Below are 26,173 nucleotides of genomic sequence, written 5' to 3' on the forward strand. Positions count from 1 at the left end.
TTTGTTTGTAACCCCATATATACTGTTGCATGTGTACATATATGTATGTATGTCATGCTGTGGGAAGTACCAATCGATGGAACGTTTTCCATGTGCACACAACAGAATAGACATGCGTTCATTACCTGGGACAGTGTACATGCACAGGACAGGAAGTGAAATCTGTTTAAGATCTCTTATTGTAGGCGAAGCAGCCTTGAACCTTCTGGGTTTCCCCAAACCAGCCTTCACTGACCTTAGGATCTCCAGATGTGTTGGACTGCAGCTCCCATCATCCCTAACCTGGGGGTGGTGGGAGTTGTTGTCCAAAATATCTGGAGAGTACCAGGTTGGGGAAAGCTGCAAAACCATCACTGTGTTCTTTCTGATTCTCTGTCCTCTCCCTTTCCTTCACTCTCATTTCTTCTCTTCTGTAATGCTATTTGTTGGTGTGTGACTCCCCCTGCTGTAGAGGGAGAGTATTACCCTTGGGAGAGAGAACTTCAGCAAGGCCTCTGGCTTCAACGTCTCTCAAATGAAGAGGATACGGGTACATTTAAAGGTATCCTCACACCATCACCACTTCCCTTAAGGAAAGCGGGGAGGAGGAAGCCCCATTTTACAAAGAGCAGGTCTCACGTGAAGTGGCGTATTTTTAAAATGCTGCGTTTACCAAGTTTACTTGTATTTTAACATTGCTGCTAACTTCCAGATCAAGAACAAATAGTACCCTGTAAATTTACAGCTCAGTTTCTGCTTGTTCTTGGTTTCTTGCATCAAATATACAAATTGAACTGCTTTGGATTAAAAGCTTGTTGTGAATATCTGCATTAATCTTATTAAATTCCTTTCGTGGCCCAAGAATGGCTGCTGCCGCCCAGCTTCTGTTCCTATTCCCATTCTGCTTATCTGGGAAGAGAGGTCAAACTGCTGAAGTCCCAGGGCGTTAGAGGGCAATGTGATGCTTGATTTTATATCAACGTGACTCTTACAGCATAACTCCTTTCACAATGTGACCTGCCATTTTTGTTCCAGTGATTTATACAGCCACATGTTACCTTTCCTTTTTGTTTTTATTTTGCCACAGAATATCAGAATACAACTTTCAGTTATGTAAGATTTGTCTAAAAGATTGGGAAAGTCCCATCCTGTGTTTTGGTTTACTCCCTTTTTTGTTTGAATCTTTCACAGGTTCCCATGAAACATGTTACTTTTTATGCCTTTAGCAGCATGTACACCATTCTGAGACATAAGAATCTGGGTGTGTGTGCTTTATATTAAGTTGCAAACAATTATTTAATATCAATGGGGAACCGGACGCAGTAGTAAATGATTGTGTTAACTGGATTTCTCTTAACAAGACAAATTAGCCACCCTTAGTTAAACTTCACTATGACTTTTCCCCCAACAAATCTCCATCCAACTTTTTGTGTAAGCAATAATCTTTTATTCATCAAATAAAATTTGGGGATGGTGGGGTACATAAAATCCCCCAGAATAAAGAGCTACAGTTCTTGATGACCAGGTGAGACCTGCTCTTTGGGAGCCTTGCTAAGTTTCTATTTATTATTTCCTTCCCACTCTTAATTCTTGCTGATTAAAACTCATCCTTCTAACTCCTAAGGCTGTGTGATGTAGTATAAACACTAACTCTTCTTACCCAAGGACTAGCAGCATGGGGTGCCATGTGTCAGCCAGAGAGCCAGGATCCTTCACTCACTGCTGCATCAATGCTTTCCTTCTGCAATTCAGTTTTACACGTTAATTTGTGTCAAATTGGAATGGTACTTCCTGGAATGGAAGTAATATTGTGGAATTAAAAGTAGAACAAAACTGATTGTAATTCAAACTCTTGTTGTATTTGATTTCCTTTTTCCCTTTTGCTGATTAAGACATAAGGTAATGGGCAGCTGTTTTGCTGCTACTTTTTGAAATGCCCTTGGATACAAAAGAAGAAAAGAAACACAGAAGTAGTCTTTATTATAAACCACACCGGGTGAACAAAGTGACTCAAGCCTATGTTATGTTAATATTCAAAAAAAAGATGCTAAGGAGCACAGGTTTGTGTGAAACTGCATGGTAACCTCCAGTTACTTGCAGAATGTGGTCTGTTGCCCTAGAGATACTGAAAAGGAAAATATAGTGATGATGAATCCTCAACTAATTGTGTGCATTACTAAAGAATTTTTGGCATGGAGTGGAATTTACAAATTGCGATCCTGTGTGTGCGCGCGCACGCGTGTGTGTGTGTGAGAGAGAGAGAGAGAGAGCAAATGCATGCACAATGCTGAACTTTACCTGTCCTCTCTTGGCAGCTGATCTCAGCAAGTAACTTCTTTCATTTTCTTTCTTTCCCTGCATTTCCTTTCCTATGATGTGTGCTCCTCTTCCTCCCCTCTCTTTTTCCTCCCTGTTCTCCTTTTCACTCCATCAACATGATCCACCACTGGCCTCTTATCTGCTAGCTGGAAACCTGAGGCTGCAGCAGATAGTAAATCCGGTTGATCCCCTGGAGATCTTGGCAGATGTGCATTGGACACACATCCGTCAGAAAGAGGAGGAGGAAAAAGTGGGCCCTACTTCTAAGTCCTCCACCTCCAGAGGTAAATGTGTCCCCTGCGTTGACCCTTTATATCACAAGGGCATTTGTTCCCTGTTGACTGCATCTCCAGAATGGCCAACGCTCTTTCCTGAGAGTGTCATAGTGTCACTTTTATTGGTGTTGATTTTCAGGTTGTCACTGCTCCTAGAGGCCAACGGAAAACAGGATTTTCCTAGCTTGCATCTCTGGTTACGTTTACAGTTTGATGCCCTCCTATATGTGAGAATGTTATTGCAGGGGGGAGATATCAGAATATGGGACCTGATAGACCCTTGTCCTTGTCCAGTACGGCAGTCTTAGAGGGACTGCATTAACTCTTAAAGGAAATCATTGTCTTGTATGTTCAAGACACAGTGCAATGTGGATCCAAAATTTGGTCTAGAAGCGGATAATACCAATTTACATAGGGTCACACAGCCTTATCCTGACTAAATTTCGCAGCTGCTTTTCTGACAATACTGTTTGTATCTGATAGGGCATTGTTCAACGTTTTGGGGGGAAGGAGGTGATATAGGAAGTCCTAATGGTCTAGGATAGCTAGTTAGTAATCTGCAGTGTAATTTTGTCCAACCCTCACAACCTGTTACCATAATGTGTCGGTGCCGTGCCAGGGTCAAAGTACAGCAGAGGATGGCAGGGGAGTGTGAAATTTCTTTGCTTCCTCTTCCAATCAGCTTCAGTGTGAACAGAAGTATCTTAACTTAAAGCAAAGAGAAGATGACCAATGAGGTACATCCACCCTTGCTAGAAGAGGCACTTATGGCTGTCCTCACCTATACTCTGAGCTTAGCAAGGATGTTCTGGCCAAGGGTGAGAAGCTTGTTCAAGGACGTTTTGGCACCCAGGCTTAGGAGGTGGGTGGGAAATATGTCAATTCTGGTTCTGTGGGATGGAGAGAGAGTACAGGGCCAGGGTCAAAATTCTGGATGTCTGCTGCTATGCATATCTGGGATGTAGTAGAAGATGATCCTGTGGGCAGGCCTTAAGTGGTCTGGTCTTCTTAAAGCAGACAAAGTAGCTATACTGGAGAGAGCTTGTGGTGGGGGCTGATGCAAGGCTGAAGTGTGAAGGTGAACAAGTTTTTAAAGGTTAGGAGCAGACAGCCATAGAAAGGTACAGAAGGATTAACTGAGGGATGATATTAAAGACCTTGGAAGAAATAGCACATCTTTACTCGGTGCTGTTGAGACCACAGTTGGAATTCTGGAGTATTTTGTTCATGGGGGGGCAGGGGGGCACAGTGCAAGACGTATACTGATAACTTGTAAGGATTCAGAGTAGCGTGTCAAGAATGATGAAAAGCAAAGGAGCGAGATGATGTGAGGGAAACCTGAAAGAGCTGAGTATATAAAAGTCTTAAAGAGAAGACTCTCCCTTTTTGTTTTGTTTTAATTTATTTAAAATATTAGTATCTTTACCCTGCAAGGCCTTCAAAATGGCGGCTTTGAATGTCTGAAGAATGGTAGTTGTTCACTCATAAGAACAGAACTCAAAATAAGGAACTTAAATTATAAGAAGGTTGATTTTTCTTAAACATTAGGGGAGATGTTTTAAGTATAAGATGATTTTTGCTTACAGCAGCTCTGTGGTTATCCTCCTTGGAGGTTTAAAAAAGCTGAAAGGGAATGTGTAGGGCAGCATTCCCCAACCTGGTGCCCTCCAGATGTGTTGGACTGCAACTCCCATCGTCGCCAGCCAGCGTACTGGCTGGGCTTGTATCTGGAGGGGACCAGATTGGAAAAGAATGGTGTAGGAAATACCTTTAGGTATTGGGTATCCTGGTTCCGGACAAAGGGGTATTGCTTGATGTTCCTTGTCTTGTGCAGGATTTTGGGGGCCTCCAGGCAAGGCACCCTCAGTGGGATTCCTTAACTTGAAAGAGGCAGTATTCTCTCACCTTACCTCTGACCTTCTTGGGTGCTTTGTGCAAAGTAAGTCTGATGTTGGGATACTGGGCCATTGCCCAATCTTGTAGGCCACAGCAAATGCCCAACTCTGGAGCTGATGTAGTTTATATAATCTCAGGTCTGTATTCCTAAAGGACTTACCAGAAATCATTGCTTTGCACAATAAAGGTGCAGCTATTACTTTTCTGTTGCAGGGGATCCCAGACTTCTTTCCTCTAAGTAATGTTTCAGTTGCAGGGATATATTGTGTTCCAACTATTCAAATAGTAATATTTTGTTGCTGGAGGGAAAAATACTGTTTTTTCTCCAAAGTGGTCAAGATCTCCAGCCCCTTTTGGTCAAGTTGTTCATTGATCTTCTCTAAATTATTTGCAATGTCTCGTCTTTCCTATGCTTCCCTCTAAATAAATGACTAACTTGTAGTACTGTTCTCTGTGCGTTTAATATTTAAAGTAAATTATAAGTAGAGCAGGTCATGTGAACACTATGCAAGAGAAGGGTGAGCTCTAGTGCTCCTGTACTTCTCAAGGGCCAGGAAATGCCACTCAATTCCTAGCTTTCGACATATGTGGTGCCTCCATACCTCTGGTTGCATAATTATCCCACCCCTTGGTATGTTCTCATTCACTGGGTTTCTATGTTTTTGTTTTTGTTTTCACAGTAAGCCTCTTTTAAGTCAAGGATACAACAGTTTGAGCCTCCCCAAATATAAGCAGCCTCACTTTGATGAATCTAAACTTGCAGTGCCAAAACTGAGAAGGACCAGTCCCAAGCACAGAAGATATTTTATCTCTGTCTTTAAAAACACCAAAAGCATACTTTGGGAGCTCTGGTAGTTTTGGGGGCCTGGGGAGGTTCATCTTGGGAGTAGATGTTTGTTTTGCCTTATTCCACGTGGAGTTCAGCTTTCTCTGGTGACCTGGATTCTGCATTTGTGGGCCCTTCGCTTCTCAGAATCTTTTCTTTCTTTCTTATCCTATCTACCTTCCCAATTTTTCTTAGACTTTTTTTCATCCCCAAATTAATATGGCAAAAAAAGGACTTAACCTTGCCACACAGATAAGAGATGCCAGAGAAGGGTGAAAAGGGAGTCCAGGACTTGATAAAGGAGTGGCAAGTAGAGGTGGTTAAATCGGCTATAAAATAACTCTTTTCACAGACCCAGTTCGCACGTAATTACTACCTAGGGGTTGTAGTCTGGAGCGAGCAAGCATGCTGCCTCCCAATCGCTCGCCATTATGTTTCCACTTGGGTAAACAACTCAGGAATGCCCTGTACCTGGGTTGTGCTGTGTGATGTGTGAACCCAGAACTCTGGGTTGTTGAGGAGAAAACAACCCAGAGTTTTAATCCATGGTTTGGGTTAAAACTCTGGGAGTGCCAGGTTTAGCTGTCCCAGGACATTCCTGGGACATTCCTGGGTTGTTTAGCAAAGCAGAAGCGGCAAGCCATTGGGAGGCAGAATACTCATTCTCTCCCACACAGGTTTAAAGAAACCATGGGTGGTAGTTAGGTGTGAACCAGGTCACTGTCAGCAGTGGTTCAGGAAAGGCTTTGCCCAGGGTGAGGGGAAAAACCTGATGGCTGTAAAGGCCCTTTAATGAACAGAGGGAATGGCCCTCTAAGATGCAGTCATGATAGGAGAAAGGAGCCTGTAACAGATGAGTTTGGCAGAAGGGGCAAAGAGCCGAAGAGCCTTTGATGTAAGGACATTGAGCCCTGGGTTTTGTCTAATACTTCATGTACTGGTATGAAATAGATGAGTGAGAACCAGGGAATCAGTTCAACCCCTTAAGTGTTAAGGGGAGAGCGGATAATTTAGCAGAGCCTTCCTGATTTGAGTGAAGAGGGAAAAGAAGGCCAGTCTGCAGTAGTCCAAATGAGGTTTCCTTGATCAAAGTTTGGACAAAGGTTTAGCTGCCAAATGCAGAAAGGGGCTTCTTTGCAACACCTTTGTCAGCAGGTGGGTAGCAAAAGCCGCTGCAGCAGGTATCGGCAGCTCCAGGAATTCACGCTTCATCATCCCCCCCCCCCCCCAACGCACACACAATGTTGGAGATGAGGGGGTCTTCTGAGTCTGTTCTTCCCCATGTTCAATGTCTCCCCTGTCTTTATTTCTCTTCTTTAGTGTTTTGTACATTTTCCTTCATGGTGTTTCCATTTCGAAGTATTTGTTTTGTGTGCTCTGGAATTTATCACTTTATTTTATTTTATTTTAATTCAGCATCCGACCTTCCCTCCATACGCCACGAGGCAGTGCAGGCGTGGCTGGATGCAGTCCCAGGAGGTAGTTTTGGTGATGTTCTGTTTACAGCTCACAAGTAACCCTGCCCGCCACTGCTGGCGCTGCCACCCCTCTGCGTTTTCAGTGCCCCAGCTGCTGGTCCTCTTTTAACCATGGGGCTACCTGTGCCTTCGTCGCTAGTGCATGCTGAGTTGGAGAGGGAAGGAGGGAGGGGGCTGCATGTCTCCCTGAAAATGGTCCATTCTTGCATGACTTAGGCTTCCATCTTAACCTCCTCCAAGGCAGGGGAAATAGAAGTGGTTCTTGTATTGAATAAAGGAAATGTAGCAGATATTGTTGTGGAAGAATCAGGTTTTGTGTTTATGCCTTTGACAGTTAGGACCAATTTAGATAGGACGCTTCCTGCAAGAAAGCCATGCGTGCCCTTAATGTTTTAAAGGTTCATGCTTCATCCTAAATATTATCGTTATCATGATGATGATGATGATACATTTTTATAGCACTGGAGAACGCAATCCTATATGTGTCAACTCAGAAGTAAGTGCCATTGAGTTCAATGGGACTTACTCCCAGGAAAGTGGGTACAGGATTGTGCCGTAAGAGGGTTCAGGGAGCTCCACATATACCTCTCATTAATCTTTGCAACCACCCTGACAGGTAGATTAGGATTATCCCCATATCATAAATGGAAGCTAAGAGATGGTGGCTTGTTTATAGCTTCATGGTCAATCCATAGCAGAGGTGAAATCTGGATTAGGGACTTCGGGTTCACAGCCTCTAGGCTACAATAGTTCATAGGCATGCAGTGCCCACATACAAGCAGTGCATGGTCCCAGGCAGCTGGCTGGAAAATGTTACAGAAGCTGCATGGAGTGCTACCGTGGGTATGTTTGAGAAGCGCCATGTTTACAATGGCCCCTGCTTGTGAAGTTCTGAGATTTCTTCTATCCATGAAGGACCAGAGTGGAGGGGTGGGGTGGAGCTCCGGGTCATTCTAAATTGGTAGTAAACTCTTCAGTGGTGAAAAAACCAAGGCCTTCCTGCAGACTGAGTAGGTGATTTCCCTGTTGAGATGAAAACCACGGAAAAGGTGCCATGCTGAGACATTACACTAAGGGCACAATCCTATGCATGTTTAGACAGAGAAAAGGCCTGCAACTCCCAGCATTCCCCAGCCAGCATGGCAGGCTAGGGAATGCTGGGAGTTGGACAACTTTTTTTCTGTTTAAACATGCATAGGATTGCCCCTTAAATGTGTTTATAGCATTTAACGTAACTGTAGTTTTAAGCAGTTGTTGCTATGGAAGAGCTCTGATCTGGATTGAGACTGTGGCAGGTGGGAAGAAGGGTTAATTCTTCCCTCCCCTGCTATAGTCCTGGCAACCCCACCTCAGCAGCTGCAGATTGCCTCCAGAGGGAAGCTGCCATTGGCACTAACTGAATTTTGCCTCCCGAGGAAAATTGCAGCCATGGGTGGGGAGGAAGCAGTTTGTGGCAGGAGGGGAGGGAAGAGTTAACCTCACCTGCCACAGTCTTGATTGGGATTAGGGTCCCTGCTGTGACAGTTGTTTAAAACTACACTTACGTTAAATGCTATAATTCACTTAACGTCATGTGTAGTTTTTCTCAGAGAGTGCATCCAAACCAGCAGTCTTTCAAGTGATTGGTTCATGAGAGGAACTTGTACATTCTCCACTACATGCCATGAACTATTCCTGTTCAGTATTCCAGTTCCTGCAGACTTTTTTTTCCTACAGAACATGCACCACATTCAAAAAGAACAAACGTACTCACTGTTGGTCTGGACAGAAGCTTTTCACTTCTTTTCTTCTCCAGCCATTGTCTTCATTGTTACAAAATAAGCAGAAGAAAAAACATTATTTCACACTTAACTTGTGCCACTCATTTACCACAGACACATTATTGATCCCTTCTCTCATTTCATAGATCCTAAAAATTTAGGACAGTTGCATCACAAGGTCCTCTCTCTATTTCTGTTGGATTTATTAGGATTTAATGCAGACTCAGTACTACAGAGAAAATAAACTGTGCCCATAATTTTCAGAGGAGGTGTATTTCCATGGAGAACTCCTGAAGATCAATGAGGGGCAAGAATGCTGGTCTGGACACACCCTAAACTGTGGGTAGGCAACAGGGTAGGCAATATATTTTTGAACTACAACTCCCACGAGCCCCAATCAGAATTTTCCAATCCTCAGATTATGGAGCTGTAGTCCAAAACATCTGAAGGGGGGCAGTCTGCCTGTTCTTGCCCTAAAGTCAAAAATGCACTCAAAAGGAAAGCAATTGCTATAAACATCCTGAAGCATGTTAGAATCCAAAAGTCTGCAAAAGATTAAGCTTATTGGCTGTTTCTGCCACACCATCATCACGTTAGATTCCCCACTAAAGGAGCAAGTTCTTCTTACTTTTTTCTCAGGTGATGCATGGCTCATCAGAGAAGCTCTCTACTCTATACACAAAAGCTGCATTATAAAGGCCAGGTCTACTTTGCCCTACTTCTTGATTTTATTATTCAGACTGAACCCCTGCCAGGAGAACAGGGTACCTATAAGTGACAAACTTAATTTTACATAGTAGAACAGTGCTCATTTGAGACTTGACATGTCGAGTTTTGCATGAATGTAGTTAGTGCATTTCTAAAACTTTTTGCTTCTGACAGCAGAGCTTACAGGACAGCTGCATATCGCCTTATCCAGTTGTGGCTGCTGAACAACCTGGACAAAATGTTGCCTCCATTCGTTTCTGGCTACTGTAGTGCTCACAAGTTTCTGTGTGACAGCTTTTATCCCCTTGCACTTCATCTTTAACTGCATAATGTGTATAAATGCACTTGTACAATAACTGTGAATAAGTACACACCTGCCCCCTACCCTCAAATAAATGTTTGCACCAATGTGTTGCTAATCTGTGCCTCCATTAAACATGTCACCGAATTCTGATGTCTTGACCTCTTCACGATGTTTACAGAGTATTCATGGGAAGTTGCATGATAGCTTAGGCAATAACAAAATTTCCTGTTTTTCAAGGATGTTCCAAGGTGTTGCATTACTTAAGCATGTGATGCCGCTTATTTTAGTCTCTGACATGTTATAATCCAGCTCCGCTTACTCTAGCTTTGGGTGATTGCTTAGACCAGCCAAAGCTTGGTAACCATTTGCCATAGATATCTGTGCTTTGAAACTGCTATTTAAGCTGCTATACAGGACAAAATGAGTCCAATAGAAAATGAATATGGTATAATAGGCTTTCAAATACAATTTTTCTAAGGAGGCACCAAGGCAATTTCAAGGCAACAAACTTCTTTAAAAATATCCGCCATTGGGTACAAAATACTTTTTTAAAAGATTCACTCGACTGGAGATACGAGATTTGTATATTTATACAACATTTTGTATGAGCTGAGCTCACATGATCTGTAGAATCATGTGGTGCGACTCATAATTAACTGTTCCACTTTCAATATGTGCAGGTGGAGATCACAGTTTTAAATACTCCCTGCATTAAAACAAATAAGCAAACAATCCAGTTTCTCCCTGACATGCTAGCCTTCTCCCTGACATGCTAGCCTTCTCCCTGACATGCTAGCCTTCTCCCTGACATGCTAGGTTTTTATGTGCAGAGTGTTGTTTTATGGGGGGAAGCATTCAAAGATAAAACCACACACACATTCACACACACACCACTTTTAATCTAAGGTGGTACAGTCCAGCAAAGGTCTGTATCACATGATTTTGCTGTTTTTGGAGCTTGGGTGTGTCTCACGAAAACCTATTAGAAAGTGTGGACTTCTAAACAAACCAGTTTCACTTCAGAACTTGAATTTACATAGATCTATTTTCTCCCCCCCCCGCCTTTTTTTTGTTTTTGTTTAAATCTATACATCAAATGTATTCCAGCCCTGTGTGAGGAGAATGACTATGATGACGAGGTGGGCACCGAGCCTGCGGAAGCTTTTGAAGATGGGGACACGGGTGCAGAGTTGGATGATGGTATGGGGCTGTGAATACCCTAGCTGATAACATTGTTGCAGCAGTACAAAGTCTTGCTGCAAAAGCATGGGGGGCAGGTATTTTGTTCAAGGCTTAGCAAACCAAAACAAAAGAACTCAGTACATGGGCCAGGCTTTCCCAACCTGGTGCCCTCCAAATATTTTGGATTACAGCTTACAGGATTCCTGTCCATTGGCCCTGCTAGCTGGGGCTGATGGGAGTTGAAGTCCAAAGCATCTGGAGGGCACCAGGTTGGGGGAGGCTGATGTGCTCTTTTAGTGGTAAGAGGAAGGAAAAAAGAATTACAAGGTAATTACAATTGTCATATGTGGAGTATCCATGCTAAAGAACAACATATGAAAAGCTTTCAGAGATGGGCAGAGAGAGCCTACTTTTACTATTTAATATGGGTTCACATAACATGACAACCCATACTCAATGTTGAATATGGGTTGCCATTGAACTGTGGGTTGTCGTTCAAATGTGGGTTGCCGTTGAAACATGGGTTGTGGTGTTGTGTGAACCCATACTAACAAACCATGGTTTGTTTACCACAAAGAACCTCCAGTTCACAACCCAACAACAAACCATGAGTTCCTTTCATGGGTTGTTCATGGTTTCATTCCATTTATTGCAATTCTATACCACCCAATAACCGAAGCTCTCTGGGAGATTTACAAAGATTAAAAGTCATTAAAATACATTATTCAAAGTGTAAAACCATTTATGGACAAACGTATAAACAGACAGCACACACAGACAACATATATCTAAAAGAATTTCAAACAATCAGCAATAGGACAAATCCAGGACATGATTAAAACTCCATCATATGCTGACAAATGCCTGAGAAAAGAGAAAGGTCTTAACCTGGCACCAAAAAGATAACAGCGTTGGTGCCAGGCGGGCCTCATCGGGGAAATAATTCCATAATTGGGGTGCCAACACCAAGAAGGCCCTCTCCCTTGTTGCTGTCCTCTAAGCTTCCCTCGGAGGAGGCACCTGGAGGAGGGCCTTAGATGCTGAACATAGCATACCGTGGCTTGTTAGCGTGGCTGGGTTCACAGAACTCAACAACCGCATTTCAGCAACAACCCATGGTTCAACAACAACCCACACTCAACCTTGTGTGTGGGTTCTCGTGTTGTGTGAACCCAGTCACTGACTTAGAGCTAGCCATGTACTAGGTGGCTGTACAAAAGTCATAAACAATAAGTTGATTGTCTAAGAAATGTGGTAAGTCCCTGGCCATCAGGATTAAGGGAGGGCCACTTTGAGGATGGAATACAGGATGGGGGGGCAGCACCTGCCCCCCACAGTTCCTCAGCCTGCCAGCAGATCACATTGTCACCACTGCCAGTCCCTTCACACATCTCTATTGATTCTGGGATAGCAAGCTGAAATCCTAGCAGGCAGTCACTATCAATTTGCACCTAAGATCCTTTGTTTCTTTTTCCTTTCTTCACACAAATCAATGAGGAACAGATGACATCCCATCTGATGCAGAAGCAGAGTGCCGCCTGCATCAAGAAAAAGATAAAGAGCTGGAGCTGAAACTCTCTGAAGACCAGGAGGCAGAGACCACTGCACCTTGCATTGCAATAGAAGGTACCAAAAATTTCATCACTGCATACTAGGCTAGACAGATAGAGCAGTCTGCACTGCCCACATCTGCTAATTTCTAAAGAACCAGCACCCGATTCTCACATTATCATTATTTAAGTAAAGCCCCAGAAAGTTTGCTACTGGGGGGAAGATTGCAGATGATTGCCATGAAGTTGTAAGAGTGGAAAACGTCATTTCAGGCTGTGGAAGTGGCAAGATGTGCCCGAACATACAAAAACCTAGGCTGTCTTTATGTTTTCAGCCCAGTGTGCCAATAGCCACAAAGGAAAAAATAATAAAACGTCGGGGAATTTCTCCTCCACTGTTAACTGCATGTCGCAGTAATGCTTTTTTGCATCTGACACTTTCGATGCAAATCATAGCTGATCTTATTTGGGGATTCAGGACTCATAAGGCGGGGGGGGGGTGCCAGTTGGCGTTGTGTTCTGGTTCGGGGTCCTGTCTGGAACACCTCTGTGGACCTTGTTTGCTCCAGTGGTGTGCCTTTGGTTCTTTCAAGGAAGGACTCCGCCAATTATAGCCACCTGCCTTGCATGGGCGGGGTTCTTGCTGCAGCTTCCTCTACATTCTTGCATTTGGAGCTTGCTTCTGTCATCCGTGGCTGCTGAGGAAGCACACACAGGTGGATCAAGGCTTCTCCCTCCGTCTTCCAGCTTCCTTTCATCCAGCCCTCCTAGAATTCTCTTTCTTTTTCCTTTTATGCACTCACGCTCCCCTCCACTCTGCCTCAGCTCCAAACAACATGTGACACACCGTGGAGATGGATTGAGATACGAATTGGGGGCCATGGCACTGGAGAGGGGGGATTATTACTCTTCCCTATCGTTTCTGCAACTTAAAAACCCCTCCCCGAAGTTGCACATACCTGTCCCCCCACCCCCCTGCCCCATCCACCCCTCAGTGAGTAATGGCAACTTGGGGATGTGCAGATTTAAGTTGTGAAAGCAGCAGGGGTGGAAGGGTTAACCCTTCCCCTTCTCCCTCCAGTGGCTACTTCTAATGGAAGTGAAAGATGTATTGTCTGCAGTTGGGGATAAGTGGCGGACAGAAGATCAACAGGGAGATGCTCTGAAAAGAGAAGTGAAAACAGGGAAGGCTACCCTTGATCAGGCTGCTGCTATCTGCTGGGAATCTCTAGTTTCATCAATCCTTCTTGCCCCTCTTTACTGCCTAAATTACCCCTCACTGGGCTGGATATGTGACATCACCACACAGCTGTTTCATTCAGTTGGATTTTTCTTAATTATCCCTAAGCAGTGTACTTAATTTCTGATAGCGACTGCTCTCAGTATCATCATTCTGATGTATTATTTTGCACTTGTATACAAGACTGTTAGTAATCTCTACTTATGCAATTACATTGCACAGCCATGGAATTTGTATCAGACACAGCATGAAGAAAATCTTAACATAGATAGATAGGCTGTGAACATGGGTTTAAAAACATGTGAGCAAAACCTTATGAACCTAGTGCAAATCCTGTGTCGCCATGGGGGCCAGTAGTCTGAGAATGATTGGATGAAAATATGTTTGCCTGTTTCCCATGCAACTGGAACAGCTTTACACTTTTAAAATAAATGTACTACAAATAAACTGGCAAAGGTGAAAAAAGAGGTGTTCTTTTTAAAAAGATTGTTTTCCATTTCTTGAAGTTTGAGGTTGAAAAAGACATGATGTAAGACTTTTCTCTCTCTTCTCCCTCTGGTGTCCTTTCAGCTCTTTCTCCTCAGCTTCTCCTCCTGCTCCTCTATCACCAACTGACTTTTCTTCAGCCCCTTTCCCAACATTCTGTGCCTGTCCTTTCATTGGCCTGGAACTCTTAAGAGCAAGCATTATTACACGTGCATAAACACAGTGTGTCACATGTTACATTACATGCACAGTGTGGAGCATATGCATTAACCTCCCCTTTGCTTCATCCCTCTCCCTTCTCCCTTCCTGAGCTGCCTAAAGCTTGAGCTTTCAACATTTTCAATGATTCAAAATTTTCTTCACATCTACACTGCTCAAGCTTCAGTTTAAAACAAAAATAAGAAAAATCGGTCTGGTAGGCCTCTAGTAATAAGCTTTACACTACCATATTCGTATATAAAATTTCAGAAGCCAAAGTGATTAAAACTGGGGATTCTGTAAATCTGCTTAGCTTCTTGTCTTTCTCCCCATCTCTACTCACTTTCAAGACTAGCAGAAGAGAAGCAAATTGTGTGAAGTAACCATAGATAACACAGTTTTTATTGATTTGCATGTTTATTCAGGTTGCAGAATTTGATTTTTCTTGCAGAATTTGAATCTTTTGGGGTTGAACATGCATTATTCAAAAAATACTCCTGTATGGAGTAAACACCGCAATAGCAATGTTCTATCAGCTAGGTTACTTTATTTATTTATGTACAATGTTTATATATTGCCCTTCATGAAAAATTGGTTCGCAATAATACAACAATTAAACAAATATAACCCCAATAACACCGTAAAACACAGAATTAAAAACAGTAGGTAGAAGCTTACAAATATATCATACTTTAAAGGCCTGGGTGAATAAAATGGTTTTCACCTGATGTCTAAAAGGGTGTTCCATAATGGTGGCACCACAGCTGCAAACTACCTCTCCCTAGTTGACTTCTGCCTCACCGCTGAAGATGGAGGTACTGCCCCGGTTTGCATGTAATGACAACCCATGGGTTGTCCCGTGCACTTGCCACTTCTGCTTTGAATCAGCTTTCATCAACGACTCGGGAATGCCCCATTCCTGGGTTGTTTGATGCAACATCCGAACCTGGAACTCTGGATTGTTGAAGGACAGACAACACAGAGTTTGAACCCATGGTTTGCTGTTTAACCTATGAATTGGCATTACAGGTCATTCTTTTCTTATAGGTAAAGAAAACCATGTTGGCTGCAGCCCTGTAGCTCATGAATGCACTTCAAGTTTGTCTGGTACTTTTACACCCAATGCATAATGAATTTATGGAATTTGCTGCCAGAAGATAGGGTGATTGTTGTCAGTAGGTTACACAATTTGAAAAGGAATGAGAATGTATGGGAGACAGAGCTATCAATTAGCCATTATAGCGAAATAGAATCTTGCTTTGGTCTGATCCAGCAGGGTGGTGCTTCTGCCCTTCACTGCTGAACACATTTTTCTCAGACCAGTGAAGAGACCCACCACTACCTCCTCCAGAAGCAGTGTAATGTTTTGGCATATAACGTCGCAGTCCTGTGCATGCTCACTTGAGAGTGATCTGCACTGAACTCGGTAGGACTTGCTTCCAAGTAATATGCATAGGCTCAGGCTGCATTAAGCATAATGCCGTAACTGGGAGGAATGGCACTATTCAGGTTAGATACAAAATTAACTGTCTAGAAAGGGGCAAGCAGCAGCCAGTAAACTCTATGTACTTCAAATGACTTTAAGATGGTAGCAGCCTTGTTCGTTGGTTCTCCTTCAGATCCCTGCAAACCTTGTCCTCCAGTTGAATCACCATGCGAGAGGGCTGCTCTTTTTCCAGCTGATAACCACAACGAAGAAGAAAAGGAGGTGAGAAAATATATTGTGATTTTCTTAATAGCAAATATGTGCCCATTCATATCAAGCTTGGTTAAAAGAGCAATCTAATCACAAACCCAAATGCCATACCCAAACTATGTGTAAGCAAATGATCGTTTTTATTGTCTTGCTTTTAGGCGATTAACTCACAGCGGAAATACATGTGAAAGTTTGAGGATATTTAATGGATAGCAGCTTATTTCTGTGAAACAGGACCGGCAGTTTGTTTGGAATCTTTTTATATAAAAACCAGTTCTCAGTATTCTATCATGCTTTAGATTAAAACACAAATTAGTGAGAAATTGATACTGAAATCTAAATAGTAATACATTTTAAGAAGTGGCTTTCTGTAAAAATTAAGACAGGCCCTGACCAGGCTTACAGTCCAGTGAATGCACACAAGCATACTTCAAAGAGGAACTGTGATCCCTTCCATGTTGGTGCTCACTTATTGATTTGCAAGCAAACATATTCATCTGTATACCACTTTGCAATTACGTGCATGTGTATTTAGAAAACATAGTACTCTGGATTTGGTTCCCAATTAATACAATGCAATATATGCAGCCATTAGCACCAGTGATGCCAGCTCTGATTTTCTTCTGGATCTATTATCTAGAGCAACTTTCCCCAGCCTGGTGTCTTCCAGAAGTTTTAAACTCCCATCAGCCCCAGCCAGTATGGCAAATAGTCAGGGATGGTGGTAGTCCTGCTTGTGGGTTTCCTGTGAGCAGTTGATTGGCCGTTGTGTGAACAGAATGCTGGACTAGATGGACCCTTGGTCTGACCCCACATGGCTCTTGTCATGTTTTAACATATCTGGAGGGCACCAGAGTGGGGAAGGGTGATACTAACGTTCAAAAACTGATTTGCTTTAAGCTTTTGGAAGTTTCTTTCTTGTATCATGCAGCAATGTAATTCACTATTCACTGCATTTTGAGATCAAGGGAAAAAATTGAGACTGTCTTCTCTTAGACTTTCTCATAAACTCCCTAGGTAAAAGAATCGTTTCTGGAATCTTCATGATTTGGATCATCTGTGGGGGATATTCCCACAGTGTTATCTCCAGCAGGTTTGGAGTTGAGCCAGTAAGTTTGGAGTTGAGTCAGTCATTCCTTGTGGATGAGTCATGAGTCATCATATCTATCATATTTGGTAGCACTTTCTATTATATTAACATAATTATTTGACATGTCTGGCTTAGGCTAGTTTCAGCACTAGTTTTACAGAATGATCCATGTTTCTTGGGTTTTTATTTTAACTGCAGCTATAGCAATTCTTCCATGAATTGAATGCTTTGTTTCCGAATGAAAACAAAGAAAGAATAACAATCACCAATGACATAGCTTCCAAAAAGTCTGCATTCATCTAAGTAAATATAGATACCATGCTGCCCAAATGCCTGAGTAGGGGATAGCTCAGATTGGCTAGTATTCCGTAGTGGTGGTACTTCCCCCTGCGTCTGATGGGTTTTCTCACTTTTTAAGTCATCTGAAGCTATTTGCTCGGTGGTATACCTGCGGCATATGCTCTCTGTATATGCTACCCTGTGATCTGCATTATACAGCTGGAGTTGTGGATTATATTCCACTGTGGCAATGCTACCTTCTGGCAGCAAGTGGGCTTGCTCTATCCCTTCTCATTATGTGGCAACCCGGATAGCAGGTTCTCTTGTTTTTGGTGGTGCTGGCTCATCTCTAGCCCTGTAATCCCCTCATACTGTGTGTATTCCTGGTTGCTGACAGCCCATCTGCAAGGTTTCCATGATTTGGGGGCTCGTGGCATAATAATCACATAAACTAGGGCAGATCAGCTGATAACACTGGTACTAGTGGATGGGGTGAGGGAGCATTTCCCTTATTCAGTTAATACCACTGGGTTATGAGGGTAATGCTACTTCAGAACGAACATAAAACCTAAGAAGAGAGTAGCTTGAATGGGTCAAAACAATAGTTCACCTTCCATGGCATTCTGTCTCCGACTGTGATAGTAAAGTCCCCTTTACTATCTATTACTTAACAGAACAAGCATTAAAAGGGAGCCAGGGTCTAGTCCAGCCGTCCCCAACTTGATGTCCTTCAGATGTGTTGGACTACAACTCCCACCATCCCCAGCCAATGAGCATATTGTCTGGGGGTGATGCGGGTTGTAATCCCAACACATATGGAGGGTACCAGATTAGGGAAGACTGACTATAATTTAAGTCTGAATGACTGTCAGTAAGTATACATCCTGAATATTCTAAAAGCCATTCACATTTATTTCTCTCTCTTTCCTGGAGTAATTAATGCACTCTCTTCCTCTGGCCTTCCACAGTAGCACAAAGCAATATGTGGTTTCCCTCACCTACTGAGATGAGAGACTGGAGCCAGGGCTAGCCATATCTGTGTCCAGGCCAGAAGCTCAGTTGCTGCCAAACTAACAAATAGAATTGCAAGTTGAGATGTTGAGTGTGTTTTAGGTGACACTCCCAAGTTGAAGTGGAGCAACGGTGAAGCCTGACCAGTGTCCCAGATGAATGGAGTGTGCACCCTGAAACACTTCCCAGAAGCCTCTTAACATAGGGGTGGGCAGAAGGTACATCTCCAGATAAGAACTTAAGAAGAGCCCTGCTGGATCAGACCCAAGGGTCCATCTGATCCAGCATTCTGTTCATATAGTGGCCAATCAGCTGCCCACAGGAAACCCACAAGCAGGACATGAGTACAACAGCACCCTCCTGCTCATGTTTTGCAGCAGCTGGTGTACAGAGGCATGCTGCCTCTGACACTGGAGGTAGCATAGAGCCATCAGGACTAGTAGCCATTGATAGCATTATCCTGTTTGGAACGTCATCTCCCAGAATGCCAACATGGCCAATGGTCAGGAATGCTGGGAGATGAAGTCCAAAATGTCTAGAGATCTACTTTTGGCCCGCCCCTGCTCTAACACACACTGGGGTTCTGTGGCAAACATAGAGGAGCTCCTGGGGAGATGAGTTGAACTGGAAATGGGTCCCTGAAGAGTAGAAAGCTTGAAACCCACTGCTCTAGAGTCTACTGAAGGGTGTTTCATTCCATTGGTGATGCTCTGTGTTATATCTTTTTCTGTAGGACTCAAAGGAACCTCTCACAACAGTGGCCCACAATGAGAGATCCTCAAATTCACGTTTTTTCCCCGAGCCATTCCTCCTGGAAGAGGAGAAACAAGACAAGATCCTTAATGATGAAAAAGTCCAAAGCCCACCTGTATCGCTCTCTCCAATACGGTCTCAGCCAGTTGCACTGCCCGAGGCCATCACTCCAACATCACCTGTGAAATCTCTACCAGCAACACCCACAATATCTCCATATCCACCAGCTGCCCCCCTGCCTATTTGTTCACAGCCGTTGCCCTCTAGTGAGGCATCCGTTCCATCTCCAGGGGAGCCACCAGTGTGTTTTCAACCTGTCCCAGCCTTAACCTCCACTCCTTTGGCCAAACTTGCCCTAAAAAGCCAAGAGAGAGAGATGGACAAACTGGGGAGCCCTACCACGGCAGAAGAAGCTTTGAAAAGGAATAACCTTGTGGAGGAGTTCTGGATGAAAAGTGCCGAAATCCGGAGAAGTTTGGGTCTCACCCCTGTGAACAGAAGCAGAGGGTCAGAGCCAAGCTTCACCATTTCAGCCCTCGAGTCTGCCCCTCTAAAATCCTACACTCCTGAGGGGATTGCAGAAGAGAAGGGGATCCACCTTGTGAAACCTCAGCCAGCCCCAAGGAAGCCAGTCACACCAAAGCTAGACAATGAGCAGTTTTCTTTGCTGACACCAAAGTCACCATCAGAGAGGGAGCTGAAAAACTCGAGTGATGTTAAAAGAGACCTGTCTAGCAGTTCTGGACTGGGTCTTCAGGGCAGTTCATCCAACATGAGGACATTGGCCAGCCAGAGTTTCAACACTTCTGATTCCACCATGCTCACCCCTCCCTCCAGCCCTCCCCCACCGCCACCTCAAAATGAAGAGCCAGCAACACTGCGAAGAAAAAAGCACCAGGCGACTTGGCAGAATGAGGCAGAGTCTAAGCTGGCTTCTATGCAAACACCTCACCCACCACCAGCAAACGAACAGATCCGGCCAGCCAGGGAGTCATCCCAGCCTCTCAGAGAGGAGGTGAGGAAGTCGTTTGTGGAGAGCGTGGATGAGATACCGTTTGCTGATGATGTAGAGGACACTTATGATGAGAGGACTGAGGATACAAGCCTTCATGAAAAGTACTACACCCCCCCCAGCAGGCCGCGGCCAGAGAAGCCCCTTCACCTACATTTGGTTAAAGAGAATGGTGGGCCACCATCCATGGAAGGAGGAAGCCAGCAAAAGAGAGGCCTCCCTCAGGTCTCTGCAGAAGCCAAGGAGCTGGCTGAGGAAAGAATGAGGGCCCGAGAGAAGTCTGTCAAGAGCCAGGCCTTGCGCGATGCCATGGCAAAGCAGCTCTGCAAGATGAAAGATCTAGAGATGCCTGATCCTGCTGGTGCCAAATTGCGCAAAGCCTCTACCATGCCCTCAAAGACCAAAGAGCTGTTTTTTGAGTCCCCAAAGCATTTGGCTATGGAAGCCAGTGAAGGCCCCACGCTGAAACATGAGGCTAGTAGTGAAAGGTTCTTCTCGCCCTTTGCAGACATCAGTGGGCGTGATGGGTCGGTTACATCTTCAGAAGGCTCTGGAGGGAAGAGTAAGAAAAGGACTTCTCTCTTCTCCCCCCGTAAGAACAAAAAGGAGAAGAAGTCCAAGAATGACAGCAAGCTTTCTGACAAATCCAGCAGTGCTGCTGAGGAAGCCACCAAGCCCAAATCACTGTGGAAGTCTGTATTCTCTGGCTATAAGAAAGACAAGAAGAAAAAGACAGACGACAGATCTTGCCCTAGCACGCCCTCCAGTGGGGCCACAGTGGATTCAGGGAAACATAAGGCTTCTCCACTAGTTAGAGCAGCAGGTATAGTGTCACTAGCTGTATTCTGTAGTAACCCCGGGAAACTCTTCCAGATTTCCTGTGTGTGCAAGATGTGGGCACATGTTAGGGGTTTTTTTTAATTATTAAATTGATTAATCGCCCGTCTGGCTGGTCACCCAGCCACTCTGGGCGATGTACAACATACAATAAAAACAGTTTAAAACAATAAAATTCTACAGTAAAAACATTTTCTAAAATACCCTAACCCACCCCAAATGCCTGCCTGAACAACCACGTTTTTAATGTACGACGGAAGCTCATTAAGGAGGGGGCATGGCGGAGTTCCCTAGGGAGGGAGTTCCACAGAGTGGGGGCCACCACAGAAAAGGCCCTCTCCCTCGTCCCCACCAGTCTAGCTGTCTTGGCTGATGGGACAGAGAGAAGGCCATCCGAGGCTGATCTTGTTAAGCGGCCTGTCTGGTGCTGCTGGAGGCGCTCCTTAAGATAGGCTGGGCCGGAACCATATAGGGTTTTAAAGGTCAAAACCAACACCTTGAATTTGGCCCAGAAAACAACTGGTAACCAGTGCAACTCCTTCAGCACTGGAGTGATGTGATATTTCTGGCGGCTGCCTTTAATCAGGCGAGCCGCCGCGTTCTTTACCAGCTGCAGCTTCCGAACCGTCTTCAAGGGTAACCCCACGTAGAGCGCATTACAGTAGTCTAAACGAGAGGAGACCAGGGCATGTACTTCTGATGGGAGCAGATGGTCGGGAAGGAAGGGGCCCAGCTGCCGTATCAGATGGATTTGATACAGCGCTGTCCGGCTCACAGCTGACACCTGAGCCTCCATGGATAGCTGGGAGTCCAAAATGACCCCCAGGCTGCGGACCTGGTCTTTCAAGGGTAGCCGTACCCCATTCAACACCAGGCCAACATCCCCCAGCCTCCTCTTGTCTCCCACCAAAAGTACCTCAGTCTTGTCAGGGTTCAGCTTCAGCTTATTCCTCCCCATCCAGCCACTCACCGTCTCCAGACATTTGGACAGGGATTCCACGGCCAACCTTGGTGAAGATTTGAACGAGAGGTAGAGCTGCGTGTCATCCGCATATTGATGACACCACACCCCAAACCTCCTGATGATAGCCCCCAGCGGCTTCACATAGTTATTAAATAGCATCGGGGAGAGGATGGAACCCTGTGGCACCCCACAAGTGAGTGGCCACGGCTCCGAAACCTGCTGTCCCAGTGCTACCTTCTGGTACCTGCCGGAGAGGAAGGGCCGGAACCACCGCAATACGGTGTCTCCAGTGCCCAGCCCCTCCAGGCAGTCCAGGAGGATACCGTGGTCAACGGTATCAAAAGCCGCTGAGAGGTCGAGGAGAACAAGGAAGGAGCATTCACCCCTATCCAGAGCCCTCCTCATGTCATCCACCAAGGTGACCAAGGCTGTTTCTGTCCCATGCCCAAGCCTGAAGCCCGACTGAAATGGGTCTAGATAATCGGTTTCTTCCAAGTGTGCCTTCAACTGCATCGCCACCACCCGCTCAATCACCTTGCCCCAAAATGGCAGATTTGAGACTGGGCGAAAGTTGTTCAAAACTTGAGGATCCAAGGAGGGCTTCTTTAAGAGTGGTCTTATCACTGCCTCCTTGAGGGCTGATGGCATCACTCCCTCCTCAAGGGAGGCATTCACCACCGCCCTGATCCCCTCACCCAGTCTCTCTGCAGCCTATAATGAGCCAAGATGGGCAAGGATCAAGTAAGCAGGTGGTCAGCCTTACAGATGAAAGCTGTAAGTTTGCAAAGATGAAAGGTTTGCGCTTGGCTCCCTGACCCAGATATAGTTGACTGATGTCACCTTGCAAGCAGACCCCTTTGGTTTGGGAGGTAACTAAAGAGGAAAAAAGATAAAACTAGGGATATACAGGGATTTACTTTCTGTTCGCAAATCGCACAAAATGTCCTGTTCGGAATCCTGAATGTGAACATGAGCAGGAGTGCTTTTTTTCAAGAAATGTTCACAAATTCATGCAATAGCACTTGAAAAATGTGTGGTTTTTTAAATGCACACTTTGAAATGCACATACACCCTCCATGTGCATTTTCATGCTTTCCTCAATGGGGAAAAGGGTGCACATTTGAAAAATATGCACAGAAATGCACACTTTACCATTAGAAATATGCACTTTTCCTATTTGAACAAGCCAAAAATCAGAATGAAAACAGGAGTGAGCCGAAACAAGCTTCGAAGTGATTTTCGGATAATGTAGGTGAGCTAAAAAATCACTGATTCTCCTATCTCTAGATAAAATATGAAAAGACAGAATAGGAGCCAGCAAAGCAGGAGGAAAATAGTTATTTTCAAAGGCCTGGGAGTGTCACAAGAATCCTCACAATACTAAAAGTTCTACATTTAGCCCAAGCTCTCTGTGAAGTGATATGTGCAATTATATTGGGGTGCTTGACTCAGCTTTCTTGATTTGGGGTGGGGGGATTGCTGTGATAATGTCTGAGACGAGCCCCCTGCTCCAAAACAGTCATGCACATAACACGAGTGCACATGGCTACCTGGTGACATCGCTCTTTCCTGCCTAATCTACAATAGCTGCCTTGTGTGACCCAGAAAGCAGCCCTTGCCATGGACTGTTTCATCCAGGACTATCAATTTAGCTGCCGCATCTTGATTCAAGAGAGAGATTTGGGTTGGCAGCAGTTATAGGCTTGTCAGGTGACTTACCCTTGGTTTTCAGTTCCTATCCCAAGCCTGCCAAACTAAGAATGATCTGTTTTCTTTCTCATACAGTCTGCATTATTGTGGGCCAGACTTGAAGAGTTGGGTGGATTGGATTCTATGCTCTGTTCATCCCTTAAGCAGCCTTGTCAAATTCAGCTTTAAGAGTGGGGTCCAGAGTGGTCTCATGTTTTTGTTTCTCATCTACTGTCCGGCCCAGATTAGAACTTAAAAAATAGGAGCTAGGTGATCTGGGGATCGCAATTCGGACAGCCTGTCCAGAAGTATACCATGGTCAGCAGTATTAAAAACTGCTGAGAGGTCTAAAAGAATCAACAGGGTTGTACTCCCCTAGTTGCTCATCCCATACGGCAACCAAGGCATCGAGTTGGTTAGCAACCACCTGCTTTCAATACCTTGCGGCAAGCAGGGGATGCTTGCAACTGACCTACAGTTGTTGGAAACAATTGCAGTTGTTGCAAAAATGGAACAGAAGGAGTTCACCAGCTGTTACGTTATTGCTTTGAGAGAAAGGTGTTATTTCTCTAGTCACTGTAGCAGCAGTGGATGATGTGGTATTGTTTCAGACGAGCATATGCCTGACTTCAAGAGATTCCCCATCTATCTACACTGTGATGCCGAGTTCCCCTCTGGCTTTCCTGTCTGATAGGTTTCTTTATTGTCTCAGATTTGCAACTGCGTCGACACTTGAGCTTCTCTGAGGATTCTGACCTCTCCAATGATGACGTCTTGGAACGCTCTTCACAGAGATCCAAGCGAGAGGTAAGGTGACCCGGGGGGGGGGGGGGGAATGTTGACACAGCTTTCAAAGCCAAATGGGTCCCAAAGACTGATGTGATTCATTTTAATATTTTCTACTGATTTAGCTTTAGTACAAACTAGGTCAGGGGCACAGGGAACTGCAGATTCAGAAACACAACAGGCTGATTCCTTCAGCAGATTAATTCCTCTCCCTTTGCTGCTGTATGTGAAGGTCCTGCTGCATAGTTGTCATGCAGACACTGGTCCAGTGCAATCCTATGCATATCCTAGAAATAAACGTCCCACTCTGTTCAGAAGGGCATATGTGCATAGAATTGCAACCTGTGACTGGATGTGAGAAACTGGGCTTGGGAGATGTATTTGAATTCCAACATAACCCTGAACGCTATACATGGTTTTAGGCATGTGACTACTTCTAGAGATGGCATTTTAGGTTTCAGTGGAGGAAAAGAAAGATATTTTAGTAGGAGTGGAAAGGGTTTTCAGCAAAAGGCCATTTTTGGATATATTTCCAGATTATATATTGCAAAAAATAGTGTGTGAAGAGCATTGCTTTTTCATCCTGCAATAATGGTAGCAATGTTATCTACACAGGTCAAATGGTCACACCCTTTTATTAGCAAAGAGGTCTGTTTTGATAACGTGAAGAACATCCTGCAAACTTGCTGCTTGAAACAGCAAGCTGGGGGTCTTACTTGCGAGTCGGTCTATTTGCATGTCAAGCAGAAGTTTGTAGCTCTTCCTGCTAGCAGATCTATTTGTGAATAAGCACCTAATGGGCTGCATTTACCTGCGATGATAGCAGTCAGCTAGGGCAGCAGCCCTTCAAGAGGGCAGTGATGTACAGTTGCTTACCCTGAAGTAAATGGGATTGTGTTTCATGTTCAGTGGCTAAGTTTCTCCCCAGATAGTTAACACATCTCTAGTCACTTTGAACTGTACTTTTTATTTGATCCTTTTTGTCCACCTTTTTCATGCTTGCCTTCAGGCTTTTCATGGCAGGTTCCACATTGCACCTGGGATGCAAAGGAAGGAGGAGGTACCTGGGGATGACATAAACAATGACATGGGGAAGGGGCAGTAGTGAGGAGATGATGGGTTCTGATAAGTCATGATGCAGTCACTTATACATGTCTGCTTAGAGTCTTGAAGCTGCCTTAATGGTTCACACAATCACTTAGCATGGATTAGCTGCTGCTTCAGCCACAGTTGGTTCAGACAGATGGCCAAAGTGTGACGAAAGGAAATTCTTTGACAAGATGAATTATTTCCCCTTTAAAGAGCAACTGGAGTGTGTAATGGTGGTTGTGCTCTGCATTTAGCGTAGTGCAAGCCTTCCAGGTCTCTTAATCCTCAGTGAAAAACTACTATTAATCCAGCATTGAGAATTGCACTGAAAAGAAATACACATTGAAAGAGTGGAAATAATCTACCCTTGTGCCACTCTTAGCTTCCCTCAGTTATGTGAAGGAAAGGGGTGATTAAACATTCTGTGAACTAATCCACAGCAGATGGTCTAAAGTTGAGCTGTTAAGCATGTAACAAAGGGGCTTCCTTACCTCAGAGAGCAGGCTGGCAATGACAATGTAGGGCTTAACTGGGATGAAGGAGAGAGGGGAAGGGTTGGGGGGGAGCATGGAATGGCAGTTGCTCCCAATCTCTCAATCACAATTGAGAGAGTCCTCTTTGCTATGCTCCATTCTGGTGGGACATTTTCCATGCTAGTGAGTTGTGAGGACAGAAATGGCAGGGTGGGGTGGAGTGATCTAATTTAATTACTAATATGGAATAGGAGTGCATGATCTTGTGTGTATCCCCTGAGCCAGTAATTTGT

At 44.5% G+C, this 26,173-nt stretch overlaps 1 protein-coding gene across 6 annotated transcripts in view; it reads left to right on the forward strand.

Moving 5' to 3' along the window:
* Nucleotides 1-26,173, forward strand: part of MICAL3 (microtubule associated monooxygenase, calponin and LIM domain containing 3) — a 243,144-nt gene that overhangs the window by 181,081 nt on the left and 35,890 nt on the right. The window contains exons 28-35 of one of the 6 annotated variants that reach the window (XM_084809267.1): nucleotides 452-541; nucleotides 2,445-2,582; nucleotides 6,712-6,774; nucleotides 10,653-10,745; nucleotides 12,231-12,353; nucleotides 15,821-15,909; nucleotides 19,011-20,865; nucleotides 24,245-24,339. In XM_084809267.1, coding sequence (XP_084665393.1) covers nucleotides 452-541; nucleotides 2,445-2,582; nucleotides 6,712-6,774; nucleotides 10,653-10,745; nucleotides 12,231-12,353; nucleotides 15,821-15,909; nucleotides 19,011-20,865; nucleotides 24,245-24,339 — 2,546 coding nt within the window. Of the gene's footprint in view, nucleotides 1-451; nucleotides 542-2,444; nucleotides 2,583-6,711; nucleotides 6,775-10,652; nucleotides 10,746-12,230; nucleotides 12,354-15,248; nucleotides 15,309-15,820; nucleotides 15,910-19,010; nucleotides 20,866-24,244; nucleotides 24,340-26,173 lie in introns of all 6 variants that reach the window. The other 5 variants (XM_084809263.1, XM_084809261.1, XM_084809264.1 and 2 more) reach the window with 5 other exon arrangements.

Source organism: Heloderma suspectum, chromosome 7 (assembly GCF_057233095.1).
Source record: "Heloderma suspectum isolate Gila_16-S chromosome 7, 16-S_ref, whole genome shotgun sequence".
Taxonomy (NCBI): domain Eukaryota; kingdom Metazoa; phylum Chordata; class Lepidosauria; order Squamata; family Helodermatidae; genus Heloderma; species Heloderma suspectum.